The sequence below is a fragment of the Triticum aestivum genome, chromosome 4B (genome assembly GCF_018294505.1).
Source record: "Triticum aestivum cultivar Chinese Spring chromosome 4B, IWGSC CS RefSeq v2.1, whole genome shotgun sequence".
Classification (NCBI taxonomy): Eukaryota; Viridiplantae; Streptophyta; class Magnoliopsida; order Poales; family Poaceae; genus Triticum; species Triticum aestivum.
This window is the reverse complement of record NC_057804.1, coordinates 90,665,523-90,688,181: the sequence shown is the minus strand read 5'-3', so window position 1 is coordinate 90,688,181 and position 22,659 is coordinate 90,665,523. Positions and strand designations below refer to the sequence as shown.

At 46.8% G+C, this 22,659-nt stretch overlaps 1 protein-coding gene across 1 annotated transcript; it reads left to right on the top strand.

The window, feature by feature from the left end:
* The first annotated feature begins 16,424 nt into the window (after window positions 1-16,424).
* Window positions 16,425-21,066, top strand: LOC123091207 (ankyrin repeat protein SKIP35). The gene is made up of 6 exons (XM_044512640.1): window positions 16,425-16,750; window positions 16,889-16,967; window positions 17,058-17,113; window positions 17,204-17,811; window positions 18,042-18,474; window positions 19,892-21,066. Exons 3-6 carry the CDS (start codon window positions 17,084-17,086, stop codon window positions 20,684-20,686), a joined length of 1,866 nt encoding a protein of 621 aa, XP_044368575.1. The 5' UTR covers window positions 16,425-16,750; window positions 16,889-16,967; window positions 17,058-17,083; the 3' UTR covers window positions 20,687-21,066.
* The last annotated feature ends 1,593 nt before the right edge of the window (window positions 21,067-22,659 follow it).

Below are 22,659 nucleotides of genomic sequence, written 5' to 3'. Positions count from 1 at the left end.
TACTCTGAAACAAAACTTCCTCTCTCATGCGACGCCGCTGAATCATCACTGCAATGGGGAGTGCCACCGCAAGAAACGCCGCGTAGCTGCCGGCATAGCGGCCGGAAGGCGTAGAGGAGAAATAGCAGGGAGCACCACCATCGCCACATCGGCCAGAAAATGGGGGGAAGGGATCTTTGATTTGTACCTGCTTGAGTCATCACCAGCCACCGCCGATCCTGAGCTAGTCATCGATGCCACCGCATTGGATAAGCCCCGATCGCTAAACGCCTTGCGCCGCCACGTCTGCCGCCCTCCCAAATCCAACCGCTCGCACTCCCAGCCACATGAGTCCACGCTGCTGCAGGTGAAACCCCCTTCTGATATCTAGTTGCACGAATGGTCATCCTGAAACAAGAGGTGAGTTGCAGGAAACACGTGCGCCTCTTGCGGACGTGGAAGTTCTCTTGACTGTCTGATAAAACATAGATCAAACGGCCATAGAACCGACGGACGGGCGCACACGATCGGCAGGTAGAAGGTAAGCTTAGATATTATCTGTGGCCTCGACGGCCATTGGATGCCCGAGCTAATAGCCATCTGATGTAGTGTCCACGCCCCGCATGCCCAGTCGTTACTTCCCGCAACAAACACTCTGTTGCAGAAACAATACCGCATGCCCACTCGTTACTTCCCGTAACAAACACTTTGTTGCAGAAAAAATATGGCATGCCCACTTCTTACTTCCCGCAACAAACGCTCTGTTGCAGAAACAAGACGGCATGCCCACTCGTTACTTCCCGCAACAAATTCTCTGTTGCAGAAACAAGACCGCATGCCCACTCATTACTTCCCACAATAAACACTCTGTTGCAGAAACAACACACTCTTGCCCCCGACTCCGACAGAGCTGCGCCCCACACGGCGCCGCCGCCAACCCGCCCCAAAATCAGCCTGGCACCAGCGTGCAGTAGCTAAATTGAAGTTTCCACAACACTATAGCTACCCATGTGCAAAAAATCGGAAACCCTGCAACACACTCTGCCGCTCACCCTTCTCTTTGAAACACAACTTCCCCTCTCATACTACTCTGAAACAAAACTTTCTCTCTCATATGCCGCCGTTGAATCATCGCTGCAATGGGGAGCGCCACTGCAAAAAACGTTGCATAGCTACCAGCATAGTGTTCGGAAGGCGTGGAGGAGAAATAGCAGGGAGCACCACCATCGCCACATCGGCCAGAAAATGGGGGAAGGGATCTCTGATTCGTACCGGTTTGAGTCATCGCCGGCCACCGCTGATCTCGAGCCAGTCGTTGATGCCACCGCGTCGAATAAGCCCCGGTCGCGAAATGCTTTGCGCCGCCGCGTTCGCCGACCTCCCAAATCCAACCGCTCACACTCCCAGCCACACGAGTCCACGCCGCTGCGGGTGAAACCCCCTTCTTTTATCTAGTTGCAGAAATGGACGTCCTGAAACAAGAGGTGAGTTGCAGGAAATGAGCGCGCCTCTTGCGGACGTGGAAGTGCTCTCGACCGTCTGATAAAACATAGATTGGACGGCCACGGAACTAACGGACGGGCGCATACAATCGGGCGGCAAAAGGTAAGCTTTTCCCTTAATTTAGCCACCAAAATATGTACAATATACCCAAAATATATAGGGGGCGCTATGCTTGGCAGGTTGATAATGAAAATAGATTAACCGCCTCGCTCACCGTTAGATGGAACCGCGAATAGCCATCTGATGTACTCATGTGAGCCATGCCATCCTTTTGCAGAAGAGTAATGTTGAAGTAGGCCCTCTACCAAGGTTACTTGTTGCAAATGACCCCAAAACATTATTTTTGTTCTGGAAATATTTGCAACAAATGTAATCTTGCAGAAATCTTAGCAAGAGAGGATGTGTTGCAGAAACATTGTTGACCGTTTTCTACCATAATGTTTGCAACATAGCTTGTGTTGCAAAAAACCTTTTGCCGAGGGCGAGCGCCAGTGGCGACGGTCGGAGAAACGCGGCGAGGCAGTGGCTCGACGGGGAGCTCGGTCTCTACGGTCGCACACCGTGTAGAACGCGACCTGCATGTGGACGCTGAGCACGCCTGATGCTGGCCTCGTTGACATGCTTGTCGGCGGCTAGCGCCAGTGGCGGCGGTCCGAGCAGCGTGGGAGGCAGCGACTCAACGGGGGGCTCTGGAGAAGCACGAGAGACAACTGCTCTCGAGGATCTAGATTCTGCAACATACCAGTTGTTGCGATGGGGGTGATTGCAACATGAACCAGTTGCAAAACACAGACTATGTAATAGGTCGTTCTTGAACCGTCTGTTCAAAATCAGATCCGACGGCCATGAAGGCGGCGGACGCGTGTGACGTTATCAGTCGGTTGATGCCTAGTGTTTTCGAAAAATATATGTTTAAAAACTTCATTCGACGACAAATCTAAAAATATATTTTTATGATATACAACACATTTTCCCCTAAATCAAAGACCTAAAAATCAATGCCCGATTCATATTTCCATCGATGGGAGTATATGCGATTGTTTTGAATCACAAATGGATGACCAGTGCCACCAAAAGAAAATATTCCCTCTAATAGGACTGAAATATGTTTAGGTACATTCATTTTAGCGACAACTAATACGGGGAGTATTATATTTCTCTATATATATATATATATGTGCGTGTGTGTGTGTGTGTGCGTGTGTGTGTGTGTGTGTATTACTTTGCTATTCATGTATATGTGAATCAAAAGACCTCAACTTATAAAAAAACCTAGGGTTTTCTCTGCCTCCCGTCGGCGCTGTCATCGGTCTCGTCTTAAGTGGCCTTAGGGTGGCTTGGTGGATCCCGATCCTTGCCGGCAAGAGAGCTCCATTTTTAGATGTTCTTTTGAGTTTTGTTAGGTTTTGTGTCCTACTCAGGAGGACGAGACGGCGGTGCCTCCCTGAAAATGAAATAAGGTTCTCTCCGCCTAGCCCCCACCCGGTGGTGCATCTAGCATCGTCGGTTGGTGTGTGGAGATGTGTCACCAGAGGATCTGTCATTGGTGGATTTGCTCGGATCTAGTCGTAGTTCGTCTATATTTGCGCGTCTTCAAGTTGGATCCTTCCAATCTATGTTACTCTTGAACAACGGCGGTTGCTGTTCTGGTGCCTATGGGGCCTTAGCACAACGACTTCCCGACTGTTTACTACAACAAGTTTTGCCCGGCTCCAGTGAGGGAGGGGTGATGACGGCCGAGGGAGTCCTGGACTAAGGGGTCCTCGGACAACCGGACTATATGCATGGGCCGGACTGTTGGGCTATGAAGATACAAGATACAAGACTTCGTCCCGTGTCCGGATGGGACTCTCCTTTGCGTGGAAGGCAAACTTGGCGATTCGGATATGAAGATTCATTTCCCTGTAACCGACTCTGAGTAACCCTATACCCCTCCGGTGTCTATATAAACCGGAGGGTTTAGTCCGTAGGACAGACAACAATCATAATCATAGGCTAGCTTCTAGAGTTTAGCCATTACGATCTCGTGGTAGATCAACTCTTGTAATACTCATATTCATTAAGATAAATCAAGTAGGAAGTAGGGTATTACCTCCATAGAGAGGGCCCAAACCTGGGTAAACATTGTGTCCCCCGCCTCCTGTTACCATTAGCCTTAGACGCACAGTTCGGGACCCCCTACCCGAGATCCGCCGGTTTTGACACCGACATTGGTGCTTTCATTGAGAGTTCCACTGCATCGTCACCATAAGGCTTGATGGCTCCTTCAATCATCTACAACAACGCAATCCAGGGGGAGATTTTCCTCCCCGGACAGATCTTCGTATTCGGCGGCTTCGCACTGCGGCCCAACTCGCTTGGCCGTTTGGAGTAGATCGACAGCTATGCCCCTGGCCATCAGGTCAGGTTTGGAAGCTTGAACTACACCACCGACGTCTGCGGAGACTTTATCTTCGACGGATTTGAGCCCATTACAGCCGCACCCTGCCGCCACGATGAACATGACCTAAATCTGTCATCGGACCGTGCTCATGAGATAGCGCCTGTAACCGCTCTGGCCTTAGATCCAGAGAAGATCGCGCCATCCGAGGACGAGAGGCTGAACCCCTCCACAGAAACCGCAGACTCAACGGCGCTAGAGCCAAACACATATCTGACCTCCAACGAGGCCTGTGTCATCGGAACCTCGGACTCGTCTCTGGCCATAGGCTCCGAACCGCGTGTATCTGCACCCATGAATCTGACTGGGTGCCGATCTTGGAGTTCAGCTCTGCGGACATCTTCCAACACACACCCCTAGGTGATGTGTTAAACTCATTGAAATTCCTCTCCTTGTCAGGAGATTCTTGGCCGAACTATGTCCGACTTGAGTGGGAAGTGGACGACGAAGAACTTCGTTACCTACCCACCACCCACTTGATAGCCACTATCGACGACTTGACGACATGCTTGATTTCGACTCTGAAGACATCGACGGTATGGATGATGATGCTGGAGAAGAACAGGAACAACCGCCCACAGGGCGCTGGGCAGCCACCTCCTCATACGACATATACATGGTGGATACACCCAAAGAAGACAATGGCGATGACAAAAATGATCCAGTTGAGGATAAACCTCCTAAGAAGGAGCCGAAGCGCCAACATCAGCGGCGCCACTCTAAACCATGCCATGGCAAAAACAGCGATACCGGCACAAGAGAAAATAACACTCTGGACAACGCCGAAGACAATGAAGACCCCACAGATCCAGCAATGGAGCAGGATGAGCAAGGAGATGGCAAACACAGTCCGGGGCCGCTGTCCGATCACGGCGATGCCGAAGATACCAATTATCAACCTATCTCCAAAGAGGAGATCAGTCTGGGTGACGATACATTTATCGTCCCGGAAAAACCCTTGGAACAAGAGCGCCTCCACCAGAGACTTATTGCCACCACAAGGAGCTTGAAGAAACAGAAACAACGGCTTAAAGCCGCATAAGATACGCTCAATGATAGATGGAACAAAGTGCTCGACACTGAGGAAAAATACAGCGGTAATCGCCAAACAAAGAGCTATCCTAAACGTAAACTACTGCCCAAATTTGACGACGAGGCTATTGCGCCCATACCGCCAAAAAACAATACGGCCGACAAACCAGACCGACCACCTCATGGTCAAGACAGAGCGGCCAACAACACCGTACACAAACCCGCACCCCCGCCCCGCAGAGGAAGGGAGGTTGCGACCTAGGACCAGAAACACGACCTACGTGAAGACCTGGACAAAAAGGCTGGCAGAACCAGGTCCATCTATGGATCCAGGAAATGTGCTCCTACACAGGATCATGGCTATCAAACCAAATATGCCGGTCACTCACCAGTTTGGAACCAACACCGAACATTACAACCGTCGAACCCATGCCACGACACAGCCAAATACAGGGGTGCCGCACACCCCCTGTGCTTCATCAATGAGGTGCTAGATCACGAAATTCCTGAAGGGTTTAAACCCGTAAATATTGAGGCATACGACGGAACGACAGACCCTACGGTCTGGATAGAAGACTTTATGCTTCACATCCACATGGCTCGCAGAGATGATCTCCACGCCATCAAATACTTACCCCTCAAGCTAAAAGGACCAACTCAGCACTGGCTGAAAAGCCTCCCCGAAAATTCCATTGGAAGCTGGGAAGAACTTGAGGACGCTTTCCAGGCCAATTTTCAAGGGATCTATGTCCGACCTCCAGATGCAGACGATCTAAGCCTCATAACCCAACAACTCGGAGAGTCGGCCCGTAAGCTTTGGAACCGGTTTCTTACTAAGAAGAACCAAATTGTCGACTGTCTGGACGCCGAAGCCTTAGCGGCTTTCAAACACAGTGTCCGGGATGAATGGCTAGCCAGACACCTCGGCCAGGAAAAGCCAAGGACAATGGCAGCCTTAACTACACTCATGACCCGCTTTTGCGCGGGTAAGGACAGCTGGTTGACTCGTAGTAGCACCAGTGATCCTGGCACATCCGAGGTCAGGGATGGCAATGGAAAGCCATGGCGCAATAAAAATAAACGTCGAAACAATGAAGAAAGCCCAGACAATACAGCGGTAAATGCCAGATTCAAGGGCTCTAGACCCGGTCAACGGAAAAAGACATTTAAAGGCAATATAGATGGTCCATCCAGCCTAGATAAAATTCTAGACATGCCCTGCCAGATTCACGGCACCCCTGATAAACCAGCTAATCATACCAATAGAGAATGTTGAGTCTTCAAGCAAGCCGACAAGCTCAACGCAGAAAACAAAGGGAAGGGTCCGCAAAGTGAAGACGAGGACGAATCTCGCCAACCAAACACAAGGGACAGAAGAAATTTCCACCGGAGATTAAAACAGTGAACATGATTTATGTCACTCATATCCCAAAGAAGGAGCACAAATGCGCACTCCGAGATGTATATGCTGTCGAGCCAGTCGCCCCCAAATTTAACCCATGGTCGGCCTGTCCGATCACCTTTGATCGCAGGGATCATTCGACTAGTATCCATCATGGGGGTTCGGCTGCCTTAGTGCTCGACCCAATAATCGACGGATACCACCTCACCCGAGTCCTCATGGACGGTGGCAGTAGTCTCAATCTGATATATCAGGACACTGTCCGTAGATGGGGATAGACCCGTCAAGAATCAAGCCAAGTAGCACTACCTTTAAAGGAGTTATACCGGGCGTAGAAGCCCGCTGCACGGACTCTCTAACATTGGATGTTGTATTCGGCTCTCCCGATAACTTTCAAAGCAAAGAGCTAGTCTTCGACATTGCTCCGTTCCGAAGTGGCTATCATGCACTACTTGGAAGAACGGCCTTCGCCCGTTTTAATGCAGTCCCGCACTACACTTATCTCAAACTGAAGATGCCTGGACCACGTGGCGTCATCACGGTCAGCGGAAATATGGAGCGCTCTCTTCATATAGAAGAATACGCGGCAGCTCTAGTAGCTGAAGCACGAAGCGGCCTATTCAAGCCGAGCATCTCATTGGTCTTCAAGACCGCGGACACAGCTAAACGTGTTCGCCGCACACCTCAGTGCGATAGCTCAGATAAACCTGAGCTTGTTTAGCAGCCATGCCCCCATCGACCGCCCCATAAGGAGACATCACATGTGCCACATATACATAAATATACACTCAAAATTCCTGGGGTGGCGCCGGGGGCACACTGCATGCAAAAGGTCCATAGTTCGGCTCGACCCTATTCGGACTCAAGAAGCTATATTTCATGGTTCATTAAAACAAACCAACTTTACTCACGGCCACACCAGATTCTTTTACCTGGTTTTTTCTTTTTTTTACAGATGGCCATCATGATATACCCTTCAAGGACACTTCACAACGGAGACAAAGGCGCAGACGTGCAGCAGGGCCCCGTTCTAAGGTTTCTTTTTAGATTAAGGTGTAAACCTTTTTTACTATTATCTCTTGTTGTTTCACACTTTCCTGGCATGTAAAATGTCCAAGAAAGATATCAGCATTATCTGTGAACTTACGGTTCGCCGTACTAAAATGGATGTTATAGAAGCATCCCGTATTGTGTTTTGAGATTTATGCTCTCACCACAGGCGCTCGTTCCTCATGCCGGATTGCCACACGTGCCTTGAATCCAGGGTTCATTACCAGGGGCTGTATTCAGCCCGGTATATGTTGAAAAGTCCGAATACCTTTGGGAGTGTTCGGCGTCGCGAGTTTGGCCTTATATGCATCAGCTCCGAATCATGTCTTTGGTCAATAGTTGGGTTTGCCCGACTCCTGTGCTTGCTACCTTACGTTCCGCTCTATCGGCTAAGGTGGTAAAGGGAGAACTACTGCGATTGTGCCCTGGTTCATCCGGATGAGCACCTCAGTAGAGAAAGCTGAAAAGTGACTGTCATGATAAGGCGGGAGCTGGTCAATCACTCGATGACTCAGCGGAATCTTCGTGATTCCTCCGCATTAACGAAGGACCGTCTTCCCGGGCACGTATGTAAATGCACCGTATTCGGATAACCGCGGGCATACCACGGGCTATATAGTAGCCCCACCGTCAAACTCCTATGGCTAAGTGAAAGTGTTAAAGATCTACATTCCGATTGCCTAGTTCGCCGCACTAACACCTCCTTCATGGGCCAAGACGTTGGGTCAATTGTGATCTAGTGTTTTTCCGAACACCCCCGCGTTATATGCGAGGGGGCTGAAGCCGATGACTGCAACCTTTCAGATTGTATATATAAGTATAAAACATAGCCTTAAATATACCATAATATCGTCATTACAGTCTGGATACATTTTACTCGAACATAATATCTTTCGAGCATTGACCCTCTATCAAGCGAGCACCCTCTAAGACTTCTTCAAAATGATGCTCAGGCGTGTCCTGGCCCTCGGGTGGACCCCTTGTTGCAACATCGACGGCCTTCATCTTTGCCCAGTACGTCTTGACGCGGGCGAGTGCCATCTGCGCACCTTCTATGCACATTGGCCGCTTGACAGCGTCGATATGCGACACCGCATGAACAAGTCATTGCACCAGATCAAAATAACTATTCGGACTTGGTTCCCCAGGCCACAACCGGTCCACGACAGGCTTCATGGCAAGTCCGGATATCCTGTGGAGCTCGGCCCATTCGGCCATCTGTTCGTTTAGCAGCAGCGGACGCTTTGGCATGCTAAACTATGACCAGAGAAGTTTTTCCGCTTCATGGCCTTCTTGGGCTTGGAAAAACCGCGTTGCACCAGAAGCACTCTTCGACAAAGTCCAAATATGCGTCCGGAGAACTCCACATTTGATCAAGCAGGGCATACTTCGGATCGCCGAACTTAGTTCGCAACAGGAAGGGCTTCCCAGCCGCGATCTTCCCAGCTTGCCGGATCTCCTCCCGAGCCGCTCTAGACTCGGACCGGGCCTCTTTCGCCGCTTGTAAGACCTTCTCAAGGTCAGCCGTTTTTACTTGGCTCTCTTTCTCGAGAAGTTCATATCGGCTAGCGGCATCCTTTAGCTCAAGCGCCATGTTGGATATTTTCTCCTCGCTTTAGCGACGAGCAGCCTATTCGGCTTTTAATTCACCAGCTGCCTTTTCGGCAGCCGCATTACTCATCCTAGCTTGCTCCTTGGCTCGGGCAAGCTCAGCCTGAAGGGTCTCCATGGCGGCAGCACCATCTGCAGTTAAGCATATTACAATTTTCAGCATCATGTTCCTATTTATACTTTCTGACCGCCCAAAAGACATACCTTGCGCCTCGTCGAGCCGCTTGTTCACGAGTGTGATGTCATCATCTGCCACATCAAGTTGCCGCTTCAGTTCGGCAACCTCTGTAGCCTGGGCAGTCGCCAGGGCTGAAGCAGCCTGTGTGTCAATTGGTAAAATTATTTCCTGAGCTTATATATCTTTTTTGATCCTCTGATTGCCTCTGTTTGGATGGCAACCAGAGTCTCAGGGCTACTATCTATACACAGCGCGCCTTGCGGTTACAACACAATTAAAAATGTTACATTACGTACCTTGAAGCCTCTTAGCAGGCTCATAAAAGGTTCATTCAATCCGCTTTTCACGGACGTAACTCTCTCAATCACCATACCCATCAAGGTACGATGTTCCTCTGAGATAGGCACTTGCCGCAGAAGGCCGGTCAATATATCCGGTTGTATATCGGATAGTCCAGAGTTTTTATTGTTGGTCTCTCTAGGAGCGTAACACCCCGGACCCTGGGCGGCCGTAGTGTCACCTTCTGGCCTAGTCCTCCTTTGCGGAACGGGAGAGATCCTCTGGGACGACACATCGGGGTCATCCTCCCTATGGGGCGGGGAAGTATGAGGAGGCATTTCGCTCTCCATCATATCCGGAAGAAGATCCCCCGAGGACAAAGATTGTTGAGGGAGGCTACATGCCGACCTGCAAAACATGCGTTACAAATATTACCCTCACAACTAGGAAAAGAATGGGGTATGCTTATATACACCTTTGTTCACTTATGATTCAGCTAGAGGCCGGACCCCACGTGGGCACTGCGTGGCAACATTGCCTCCCGAATCGGGGCCCCATGACAGGGATTTCTTCCCTCGCTTGAAAGCCTCTACTTTCAAGAATTCGGGGGCGGCCCTTTTCTTCCCGTGGGGGGAGGGGATGTCAAATTTTCCTTCACATTCATCCTCCAACACGGGAGTTCCAGTTTCCCCGGATGCGGTGTGTGACGCACCTCCGGTATGGAGGCCACTCTGGACCTTCCCACTCCTCTCCTTGTCTTCCCTCAATGGCACTTGATAAGGTGCCTGAGCTAGCATCCTAGTTAACACCGGATCCATTGAGTCTTCGGGAAGAGAGGCCGAACACCTGATCCTCTCCGCCTTCTTTATCCAGCCCTGGCCGAGTATGGTTTTCTCAGAATATTGTTATGGGAAACTTAACTAAAATATGTTCGGGAGCTGAGTGCTTACCGGGGTATCCGGGTGGTTGCAGTCGAGGCCTGCATCCTCTGTGGTGTCCGGACACTTTTTTCGTGATCCGAAGAATAATTTATACATCCCTTCGAGCGTCGTGCCGAAGAAGTGTTGAATGGTTCGCGGCCTTCCGGATTAAACTCCCACATGCGGAGAGGTCATCGCTGGCATGGCAGGACCCGACGGACTAACATTACTTGGATTACCTTGATGAGACCAATGTCCTTCTCAATGAGGTCCCGAATGCGGCTTTGCAGTATCTGCACTTCATTAAGCAATCCCCAGTCCAGCCCCTTGTTGATCCACGATGCAAGCTGTGGCGGAGGGCCGGATCGAAAGGCGGGTGTAGCGGCCCACTTTTTACCAGGGGGTTCCGTGATATAAAACCACTCCCGTTACCATAGGTCAGAAGTTTAGGTGGAGGAACCCTTTGGCCAAGAAATATCGGCAAATTTGCTTACTATAGCACCTCCGCACTTCGCGTGTCTCCCATCAACTATCTTCGGCTTCACATTGAAGGTCTAGAGCCACAAGCCGAAGTGTGGGAAACACGGAGGAAGGCCTCACACACGATAATGAACGACGAGATGTGAAGGAAGGAGTCAAGAGCTAGATCATGGAAATCTAGTCTGTAGTAAAACATGAGCCCTCGAACGAAGGGATGAATAGCAAAACCTAGCCCTCGGAGGAAGTGAGAAATAAACACAACCCTCTCATTGGGTCTAGGAGTAGGGATAACCTGCCCTTGAGCAGGAAGCCTGTGAAGGATTTTCGCGGTCAAATACCTCGCCTCCCTGAGCTTCGTGATATCCTCCTCTGTGACAGAAGAGGCCGCCACCGGCCTTGAAAGTTGGATCCGGACATGGCCTGAGGTTCAAAGCGACTGGATTAAACCTTGGGTGTTGGAACTTGAGGTGGGAGGAAGAGAGGATTAGCGTGGGAGGAAAGAGACAGGTCTTGGCCTCCTTATAAAGACGACGAATATCAAACGTCCCCTACGTGGCCTTAAAACATGCCTATTCCCAAGGAATCATACCAACGGGACGGTTGAGTTACCCATGCCCGTGTTGATGAGAATTCCGAAATAGGGGGACACGATCTCTGCTTCGACAAGACATGCCAATAAAACCGCCTCGCGAAGCGTGGAGTAGCAGGCTGGAAAAACGATTGGAAATAATGGTCGGACGATGACGTAATGTTGTGTTGCAAAAATTGTCAGCGGATTGGACTCGTGAAAATACTATACTCTCTATGGTTGTGTGTGGTATTTGTTTTGCAGAGCCGGACACGATTCTTGTGTTCAAAATCTACTTTGAAGTATTCGGAGAAGGAACCCGCCTTGCAATGCCGAAGACAATCTGCATGCCAGACTCATCGTCATTGAGGCCCGTTTCAGGGGCTACTGAGGGAGTCCTGGATTAAGGGGTCCTCGGACAGCCGGACTATATGCATGGGCCGGATTGTTGGGCTATGAAGATACAAGATAAAGACTTTATCCCGTGTCCGGATGGGACTCTACTTTGCGTGAAAGGCAAGCTTGGCGATTCGGATATGAAGATTCCTTTCCCTGTAACCGACTCTGTGTAACCCTAGCCCCCTCCGGTGTCTATATAAACCGGAGGGTTTAGTCCGTAGGACATGCAACAATCATAATTATAGGCTAGCTTCTAGGGTTTAGCCATTACGATCTCGTGGTAGTCAACTCTTGTAATACTCATATTCATCAAAATCAATCAAGCAGGAAGTAGGGTATTACCCAAAAGTACCATTCTACACCCAGGAGCAAATGCTTCTGGTGTGAATAGTAAAATAAAAAAAAAATAGAAAAAAAATCAAAAAATTCTGAATTTTTTTGTGACATACTTTCACAAGTGTTTCTTGTGCATGAAAATTTTCATCACGAAATCACATTCGTGAAAGTCGTGCTGAAAAAAACAAAACCAGAGCTCCAAAATGCTTTTGTAAGTAACATTTTCAGAGCATCGATTTTGTTTTTTTACCACACCTTCCACCAATGTGATTTCCCGATGAAATTTTACGTGCACAACAAACATTTGTATAAGTATGCCACAAAAAAATTCAGAATTTTTTGACATTTTTTTGGATTTTTTTTATTTTACTGTTCACACCAGGAGCATTTGCTCCTGGGTGTAGAAACTCCACGTCCGGTATTACCTCCATAGAGAGGGCCCGAACCTAGGTAAACATTGTGTCCCTCGCCTCCTGTTACCATTAGCCTTATAAGTACAGTTCAGAACCCCCCTACCCGAGATCCGTCGGTTTTGACACAGACAACGGCGGCGCGCCTTTGACTCGCTTCAGTGCTTGTAGTCGTCGCTAGACGGTCTACAAATTTGGATGTAATTTTTATTATTTCTGATGTTCATTGTACTGCCATGATTGAAGATGAAAATAGATCGAAAGTTTTCTAAAAGAAAATGCCTCAACTTAGGTGGTCCTACATGATTCTCCTTCGTGAGTGACGCTTAATACTGCCTTGGCGTCAAGCAGTGTTGGCTCCACCGCGCGCACATACACAGGGAGTGAATCAGCGGGGTGCGTCTCCCTGCGTACGTGTAAGCATAAGCATCTACAATAAATAGTGGGAGTATGAAAACCAAATAAGATTTGGCCGTAGCAAGTGCATAATTTGCACCTGTGACGCAGACCAAAAGCTGGAATTCTCTGCGGCGCCCGTGTGCAGCTGCCCCCCGCACTGCATTGCGCTCCCTCCTCGTATATGTTGTGGCCCGGTTCTTGTGTTGCCCAACTTGCTGCTGCATGCCGTCACAAAATTCAAGCATTTCCCACTTTTTTTTTGAACCAGGCAAGTGGCCTAAAGGCAACCAACTTGTTTCGCCATGATTTTGAAGTAACTTTTAATCCTTTTTTTTTTGCAAGAAACCTGCTGATCTATTCATCTTTAATCATCATATTATAGTGATCTAAATGATCTTATATTTCTTTATAGAGGGATTACGATCTAATAAGAGGCAACACAAATTCACAATGTCCATTGCTATCGCACAATTAGGCTTATTTGCTCTCTCTAAAACATAGCTTTAGAGAGTTTTAGCTAACAAAATTTTAGATGAGCTTTAGGATTGGAGAGCCGCACGGAATGGAGTAGGAGGTTTACAACATTTCGTGAGAGAGTAGCTTAGTTAGTTCCTTGGAGTAGGTGCACCGACGATGATGTTTGCATCTCGTTAGGTTTCTTGTAATAAAAAAATCCCTTCTATAAAAATATGGTACAAAATTTGCATACTCTTGACAAAAAATAGCTTTAGCCAGTCTAAACGATTTACAACAGAGCCATCTGTACCAAATTTAATAATAGAAGAACCAAAGAAAAAAAGAACAACACAAAACTTTAATGAATAGTATACCCTCCGTTTCTAAATATTCAGAAACATAGGTAATACACGAGAAGAAAAACTATACATTCCAATCAAGCGAAGAAAAAAAAGGACACCCCAAAATCGAGGGAGAGCTTTTCGTGAAGCATTTTGGTAACAATGTGATCATAGATGCAGCAGAGCACAAATGAGATGTCATCAAATTCATTCATGAAAATATTGACGTTGAGTCTCTTCCCAATATTCCAGATAGCTGATATCAAAGATGTTGCACAACTAGTTTACTAAAATTGTACTCATGTGTCCCAAAATATAAGACATGTATAGTACTTCCTCCGTCCCATAATATAAGAATGTTTTTTACACTAAGAGTACTAGTTAACAAAAATGAATGTGTTGCATGAATAAGGAACAACACTAACACCATGTAACTGGACTCAAACATACCCAATATCCCAACTGCCGCAGAAGCGGAAAAAGTACTTTTTATCATTGATGATAAATACTCCCTCTGTCTCATAATATAGGACGTTTTTTTCACACTAGCTAGTGTCAAAAAACGTCTTACATTATGGGAGTACCATTTTTTAGTAAAGCATATACATATTAATCTTTCTTGAAGGGCCTGTACGCTTGTAATGGATACTATTGGTTACATTTTTGCAAGGACACTATAATTATTCATTAATCCATCTGAGTAAAAACTTGCTATACGTAGCTTCTTTTTAGAATCACAATACATGTAGAAGCTGATATTTGCACATATACACTCACCCCAGAGCACCTATGAGAGAGTGAGTCGGCGGGTCTTTTGAGATTGACGAAGTCACCATATATGCATCGCTATCGACGAGAACGTCACCTCCACTAATCTAGTTCCGTATTTGTAGCAACAATCTATGGTTTGGTTTCCTAGTAGCAAAAGAAAGATTAAAAATCAAATCATGGGTAGTAGTACAAAAGTAAAAATATGAATTCCACTTGTACAACGGGCTAGACATTTGTCACCATGATACTCTATATGTTTTTACCCGTGAAAAGATACTCTATGTTTTATACGCCTAACTAGTTATTCTTATACGGGGTAGAAAATAATTTTCCGCCCTACAAAAATACCTAAACATGCTCTGAACAAACATAGGCGGGGCCATATTGTGGTTGGCCATAGACGATGATGCTCTGAAAGAGGCATTGTAATTATTGGAGTGGGCTCCAAAGGTACCTAATGAAAACGGTGGGTCCCAGGTTGAGAGGGACGTGTGTTTGGTGGTGGCCTCTGATGGAAGACGACTCTCACTTTCGTGAGCTGATGAGAGTGAAATAAAGCATGAAAACGTCTCCTCCCAAGTACTACTAGTGTGTATTATTTATATATTTTCCACCATATATTCTAACCCATCACCTTAATTGCCAAAGGAGACCAAGCACAAATTGATGGAAGGAAACATCATATCACATGATTACCACTTCATTTTTATGCCATATTTAAGGTGGATCAGAAGATAAATACTTTATGGGATTCGTATAATTTACCCATAATATTAAAGTGTGCATGAGAAACAATGGTTGAAGTTAAGAGTGTGGTGGCACCTCAAGCACACAAAGGGATCAAACTCCAAGTTTGACGCTTTAGTGTCTCATTATGTGGATTATACTTTCAATAGAAGGTGACTTTCGTTAATTTTCAAGATCCCAAACTCAACTCCGGACTTCTGTAGGGTTGTGTGTATGATGGTGTGAGTGTGTGCGTGTACGTTATAATTCGTGTTCTAAATAAAAATCAAAGTGTGCACATGTAGATTTGTTAGATGGGTCGTTGATATTATATGCAAATTATATAAATATATAAATGTGACCTTTATTTCTTTTTGCTTGTGATAACAAAAATAATAATTAGCTATCATGTTTTAATTCTCAGAACACTAGGTACACATACACACATGCTTTCTTAGGTGCTTATAGGGCATGCATGCTTTCGTAGGTGTGAGTGTATGTGCATGTCTGTGAACATCTATGTTTATACTGTGCTAAAAAGGATTTTGCTCCTAGTTTTTCTTTCAAGATATTTTACTCCTAGCTAGCACAACAAGTTATGCACTTATATAAAGAAAGGTATAACGACATAATTTTATAGGTACATACATAAATTTGCAGATACGCAAATAAGGGTGTAAATGCGAATCTCTCCTCTCATTTATTTGAACAAAAATCGAACCCGAACATACGATCTGCGCAAATAACTATCAATCCGACAGCTACCCCCTCATTATCATCTCTGAAAAATGGCTCAAACCAATTAGGTGGTCGAAGCGAGAAATTGCGATTCATCATCACAACAAACATGCCTTTCAACACAAAAACCATCCGCAACGAGCTCAAAACCTTTGGCCAAGCTTTGTGTAAAATGTGTAAAAAAGGGTCACATGTCAGTGGACGGGGGGTGAAACAGCAAAATTACCCCGTGCGTAGCAACAAATTTTGTACTGCCAGCAGTGGCTTTGTTCCCCTCTAATAAAACCATGTTTCAATAATGCGTAAAGTGGCACCACCCCCGCTTTTCAGTTGGGGTTTTCCCTTTTTAAAAGATTTAAATAGCCGAGAAACGCAGCGGAGGCGAATCCAGCACCCCTAAAAAAAGTTGCTAGAGAGAGAGAGAGGCGAGGCGAGGAGAGAGAGAAAGAGAGAGAGAGAGAGAGAGGGAGAGAGGCGAGCGTATTTCTTCTTCCCCCTCTCAGAGGAGGAGGAGGGCTCCGTAGTCGCAGGGGCTTCTCGCGAGCGAGGCTCCTCCCCCCCGCCTCGTTCATCAGCAGCTCGTCACCACCTCCGGCCGCATACTATTATTACCACCATCACCCCCGCAAATCCTCGTTCCCTCCCCGTTCGTCCTCCGGCTGATTGATTGATTACCCGCCCTAAGAACCGAAAATCAAAAATAAAGATCTCCGCTTTGGCCGTCGATCTCCGGTGAGGACCCGCGCCGCCTGCTCTCGATTTGTTTTTTTCGTTTTCTTGCTTTCCGAGGCGTTCGCTCGCCGGGGATCCGATGCCCGGCGCCAGCCGCGCCTCCTTTCGCTCACCCGATTCCGATTTGTGTTCCTGTAGGTGGTTGATTCTGTGAGCGTCCGCTGCTGCTTCGTCCAATCCGTTCGGCCGACTCCTCTCTTCGGTTTCCTTTCTCAAGGTGAGTTGGATTCGCTCTGTTGGCCTCAGCTGTTTCTTCTTTTTCCCCTCGATTCGTCTGCGTAATTGCGCGCCTGTTTCCATTTTGCAGGTTGGATCGAGGGCATTAGGCAGGAGATGGACGTGGAGGGCAAGATGAATTTGGAGGTGAGAGGTCACTCTGAATCGAAATTCTCATGAATTATTCCATTTCTCTTTGAGTTCCAATTGGAAAGTGCTCTGTTGGTTTGGGAGTAGATTGGATCCAAGGACATGGAGGTGGAGAGCAAGAACCTGAAGCTGGAGGACCCACTGCCTTCCTCCGCGATGGACATGGACGAGCCTGCTGTTGCTGAGAGCGGCGAGGTGGATGGCAGCAATGGCAGCTCCAAGGAGTGCCCCTTGACCCCCAGAGATTCCATGACCTCCAATGTTCCTGTGGCCAAAGAGCCGAGATCAGTCAGCACCGACTTTGGGGATGAGCTGGACCTTGAGCTTGGGAGTGGAGAGCCAGAGCCCGGCAGGCAGCAGGAGAGGAAGCTCTCAAGGCAAGACCGGATGGAGCTCAGCCAGTTGTTCCAGCATGCCGTGAGCGCTCATGATTGGGAGTGCGCCGATGGCTTGCTGGCCAAAGCTGATGCACAGGGACTCAATGATGTGCTCTGCGTGGCGGTCGATGCCATTTGGTTCTTGAGCGACAAGGAGGAGCTGTATGCCATCGTCGCCTTGATCAAGAGGATTGTGTCGGCGGGTGCGAATGATTTCACACGTGCCGCGCTCCGGACGTCGTTCCTGGCATCGTGTGTGTCGGCATGCAGGGGGCGGACGACCAGCCTCGCCGATGCCGTGAGCTTCATGGGTCAAAAGTAAGTCTGTCCAAAATGGTTTATGATCGTTACAGTTTGTCTTGAATCACATGCTTTGCAATTGTATTACTTGTGTCGAATTCGATAATTCCAATTCATGGATTTGATCGTTACAGCTTGTCTTGAATCGCATGCTTTGCAATTGTATTAGTTGTGTCGAATTCGATAATTCCAATTCATCTTTACACCTTATATAGTGTACTATTGTGACGCCTTTGAATAATTCTTAGGTTGCATGAACGCCTCCAAGAATCTCATGGCGATGAGGTATTGAAGGCAGAGGCAAGTGCAAAGGTACATAAGTTCACAGAATGGGCTCTGAAGTGCATTGGATTACATGCTCGTGTGCGGGAGAGTAGGGGCAAAGGAAACCATGGCACAATCATTGAGGTTCAGCTTCAGCTATCTGCTTTCAAGACATTTCTGGATATTGCTGATAATGATCTTACCGGGAAAGATTTCACTGAGGCCTTCGATGCTGCATGCTTTCCTCTTACACTGTTCTCAAGCACCTTTGACCAAGGATGGGCAGCAGGGATCTCGGCAGCTGCTATACAAGGTCTGTTAGATTTGTTGGTAGAGGGTGGCGCAGACAATGTGAACCAATGCTTTCTTGAAGCTGCACGCTATGGAAGCACTGAACTCGTCCGCATCTTACTTCAGGTAATGACAGATTATCGTCCTCATGTGCATCTTACTTCAGGAGATCATAAAGCATAGTGAGACAATTTAGGTTAATGACACCTGTTGAGCAGATAATGTAGGTGCACACAGTTGTGCATCTTACTTCAGGAGATCAAAAAGCAGATAATGTAGGCGCACACAGTAGTCCCATTGTATACATGTATATGGAAAGTCTGAAACATTTCTGGCTTACCTTATTTCCTCTGCTAGTAACTGGACCTTTTCTTTTGACTGGGAATTAGACCTTTCTTGTGGAACTTTGCCATCATCTTTGAATGTATTTGGCGTAAACTGCTTCAGTCTTCATGCACAATGCATTGTGAATATACATGCACCTAAACGACTGAACCTTTAAAAATTGTGTGTAGACCATATAATTATTCTCATGAATCAGTTTATAGACTGCTTACTGATGAGTGATAACGGTTTCATCCAGATCTGTAATGAAACCTACTTCATGTGGTGTTCATCATGACAATTTAGGTGGAATAGCTCGTGCTTACCTGAGCCTCATAATTTTTTGTTTAACTAAGTTGAGTTAGTGCTTTGAAGAGATTAAAGTGAATATTTGAAATATTAATTGAAGATGGTGAATCTTCCCATTATATAGAAAAAATAACTAATTATATACTTTTACTTGCATGGATGATCAATCGTATTAGAATGGTGGAAGATATTACAGAGTTTGACCTGGAAAGTATGATACACTATTTAGGTAGCTAGCACAAACGGAGACATTGATTATTTTTGCAACTCATTTCTGTATTGCATCGCTATTCAGGCCAGATTAAGAAAGCTATGTAGGTTCACTATGCATAAGGCATGAGGCAAAAATGAGCAAAGCTTTGCATACTCCCTCAGTTTCCTTTCTAAGGCATATTGTTTTCCTCGTACTCTCCTTTTACTATCTCTCCCCCATTTCAATGGTGCTTACAACAAGGATAACATGGACATTTGCTCATCTTAATATATGGTCAACTTAATCCATGCCCCACCTAAAATATGAGTTGTATGTTTGGAATGAAGGTAGTAAATTTATCATTTGTTTATTTAAATTAGAGTAAATTTTATAATTGTTAGGCCATTTTTCAAATATGGCAGGTGGTGATATTAATTTAGCGGCACTTGTGGATATCAATTAAATCATTTTCTTCCTTCCCTTCTCTATTATATGTAAGAATCCTCTAAAAATATATTTATGATTAACACTTTCCTCTAAAAGTGTATATAAAATTTTGAACGCCGTAATTAGAAGCTATATATATCTTTTTAAGAAGGTTTTCCTATTTATCTTGTGCTTTCTGACATATGAGAGAATTTTCTTTTTCTCGAGGCACAAATGTATCGTCAATCATTGGCAGCATTTAACGTATTTAATGTTTTCACTTTTGTTCAGATTGCTCAAAGGAACAGCTTGGACATTGATGTGGATCTAGCCCTTGGTTTTGCTGCCCACTACGGGAAACTCGAAACCATGGGGTGCTTAGTTGAGGAAGGTAATACTGTCGCCTTCCTTGGCCCTTTAATGCGGGCAGCTGAGCGTGGATGCTTTCAAGTTGTGGAATGGTTTGTGAACCGTGGCTGTCGGGACATGGAGCTTTGCCTGGCCCTTACTGCTGCCACCTCTAGTAGCCAGGTTGAAGTTGCTGCCTATCTCCTGCCTCTAGTCCCCCAACTTGTTCTTGCCCCACTCAGCATCGAGATTGTGAAGGCTGCTGGCGAGAGGAGCACAGGTTCCCTCCAAGGTGTGGATTTTCTTCTCCGGTCGGACTTCCTCAATGACCCAGCCGCCACATATGCTGTAGCAGACAGCATAGCAAGATGCGCTGATGAGGCTGTAGATGCGAAGCTTAGGCTGTTCATGCTCGAGCAGTGGTCAGAGGAAGCCTTCAACAAGGGATTCGCGTCTTCGCAAGAGCACTTTGTCAACATTACAAGGATAATGCAAAGGGGTGAGTCGCCGGTCGTCCTGAGACAGCTCCCGCTTCAGCTGGTGATCGCCATGGCCTACCTGCCACTGTACAGGGAGTGCGTCGGGTCAGGTGGGCGGCTTCTGCCGCAGAGGCTAAGAGGGCAGCTCGTGGAGGCTGCAGGCAGGCTGGAGGGCCGGCAAGTGGACAGGGGCACCCAGCAAAGCGAGCTGCTGGCCATCCTGGAGCACCACCTCCCGCGTTTTCTCGTTCAGACTTGAATGAAGGTCGCAACCTGCACTCAAACTGCATCGGCATCGGCACCGTCATCGTCATCGGTCATCGCAAGCAAGTAGCGAAGGGCGTCGCACCCACCATCCATCCTCATCGTACCCTGCTTGTCGACATCCGCAATGATAGCACCACCCTGAGAGGCTCGCCCCCCCTGACTCTCCTGCAGGCGCTCTTCGGAGAGTATATAGTTTTGGTACAAGATGTTGTGTTGTGTCGTGTGTGTGTGTGTGTCGTCTCTGTGTGTGTGTCTTGTGCGAGGCGTCTGTTGAGTATTTACCGGAACTGCAACCGTCAGAAAAAAAATGATATAAGCGTCGTCGAGAACATGTTTCTCCAGTTTTCAGTAAACCGTACATATGGCCTTGTTTGTTGTTGTTGTCTTCCTTCCCAAACATAAAACTGAAACCAAATGAAAGATGGCTGCTCCTTCAGCTGTCAATCTCTTGATGGGTGGCTGTTCCTGTTACTGTGTGCTGCATCTGAATGTACGCACACACTGCCTGCCTGAGTTAATTTGCGGGAACCAAAATTGATGGAGCCTGAGACATGACACAGCCTCCATTCATTCATTCATTTGGATGTCTTGCAAGTTGCAGCCAACAGGTCGGGGTAGTACTGGAACGCCTTCAGACGGGGGCCCTCGCCCGGGCGTGAATGGTCTTTAGATGTCCTGTCCCTTGATGCCAACTGAAACCCTACAATGAGTGAGAGAGAGAGAGAGAGACCGAGAATTCAGAAATTTGGTCAGCTGAAAAGTCCAGCTCGTTGGTGACAGAGAAATGTTGTTTTTAGGAGAACAAATAATGCAATCTTTGATTATTATTATTATTGTTGTTGTTATTTTGGGGGCGTTGGGGGAATATATCGTGTGTAGTGGAGGCTGAAAAGAGAGAATAAAAGCAAGCAAAGGTTAGGAGAGGAAAAATGATAGGTGTCGCCGTCGTCGCGCTTCGGAGATTCTTGCGGGTGTTTTTTGCTTGCGAGTTGGGGTCAGTGACGAGTTCGAGTTCGACAGCGCGGGAGAAAGAGAATGAACTTGGGCGTGTGCTCAGCATGTGACACCAGTCAAGGGCAACAATCATGGTAAGTAGGAGTACATGTTTATTCTAACCTAGGTCGTTTGCACCATCTTAGTGCTTAATTGTGTGAGTGATTGATACTTTCTGGTCATGCTTAATTTCACTCCTACAGATTTTGTTTGACTATGTTACAAAGTTGGAGCCATATGTCACTAGGATTTTCCACTAAAGTGTTTTTCTATTCCTTTCTTGCAAATGAGGCACATGATGGATCAGACCTATGCAGAGTATTGGAGATCCAGGCTCCATGTTGTTGAGAATTGAGACATTCAACGATACCATACATCACCAAATATTGCCCCGAGGGTTACTGGCAAGTACCAATCTGGATGATTGGTCCAGGCAGGCTACCCATATGCTTGACAAGGAAACTGCGAAGCAATGGCACAAATAAAGATTAAGGGCTTCTTTGATTCACAGGATTGCAAAAACACTGGAATAGAAAGAATACAGGAAATCTATAGGGTTGCAGTTGTAAAACAGAGGATTGAAAAACAGTGAAAGTATAGGAATATGAAACAAATGGAACGTTTGAAATGCAGGAACTGAAATCAAAGGAATGCATTATTTAGTAGAGAAACCATGCGCTGGTATGCAACTTTGTCCCTCTTGCCTCGGTCTTTGTGTAAAAAAGAGGTCTGACTCAATGTTTCACTTTATGCGAAATCACAGGAAACCAACAGTGTTTCTCTGGATTGCAACAGTATTCCTCCATACTTGTTCCTGCAAATCAAACATCGCTACAGTAGCAAATCCTATGGAATGAGAATTCCTGCGTTTGTCCTATGAAAAATCCTTCAAATCAAAGGAGGCCTAACTCATTGGCATTCATAAGCCCGAAGAACAGCTCAGGAACAATAAAAATGAAGCAGTGTAGTCGA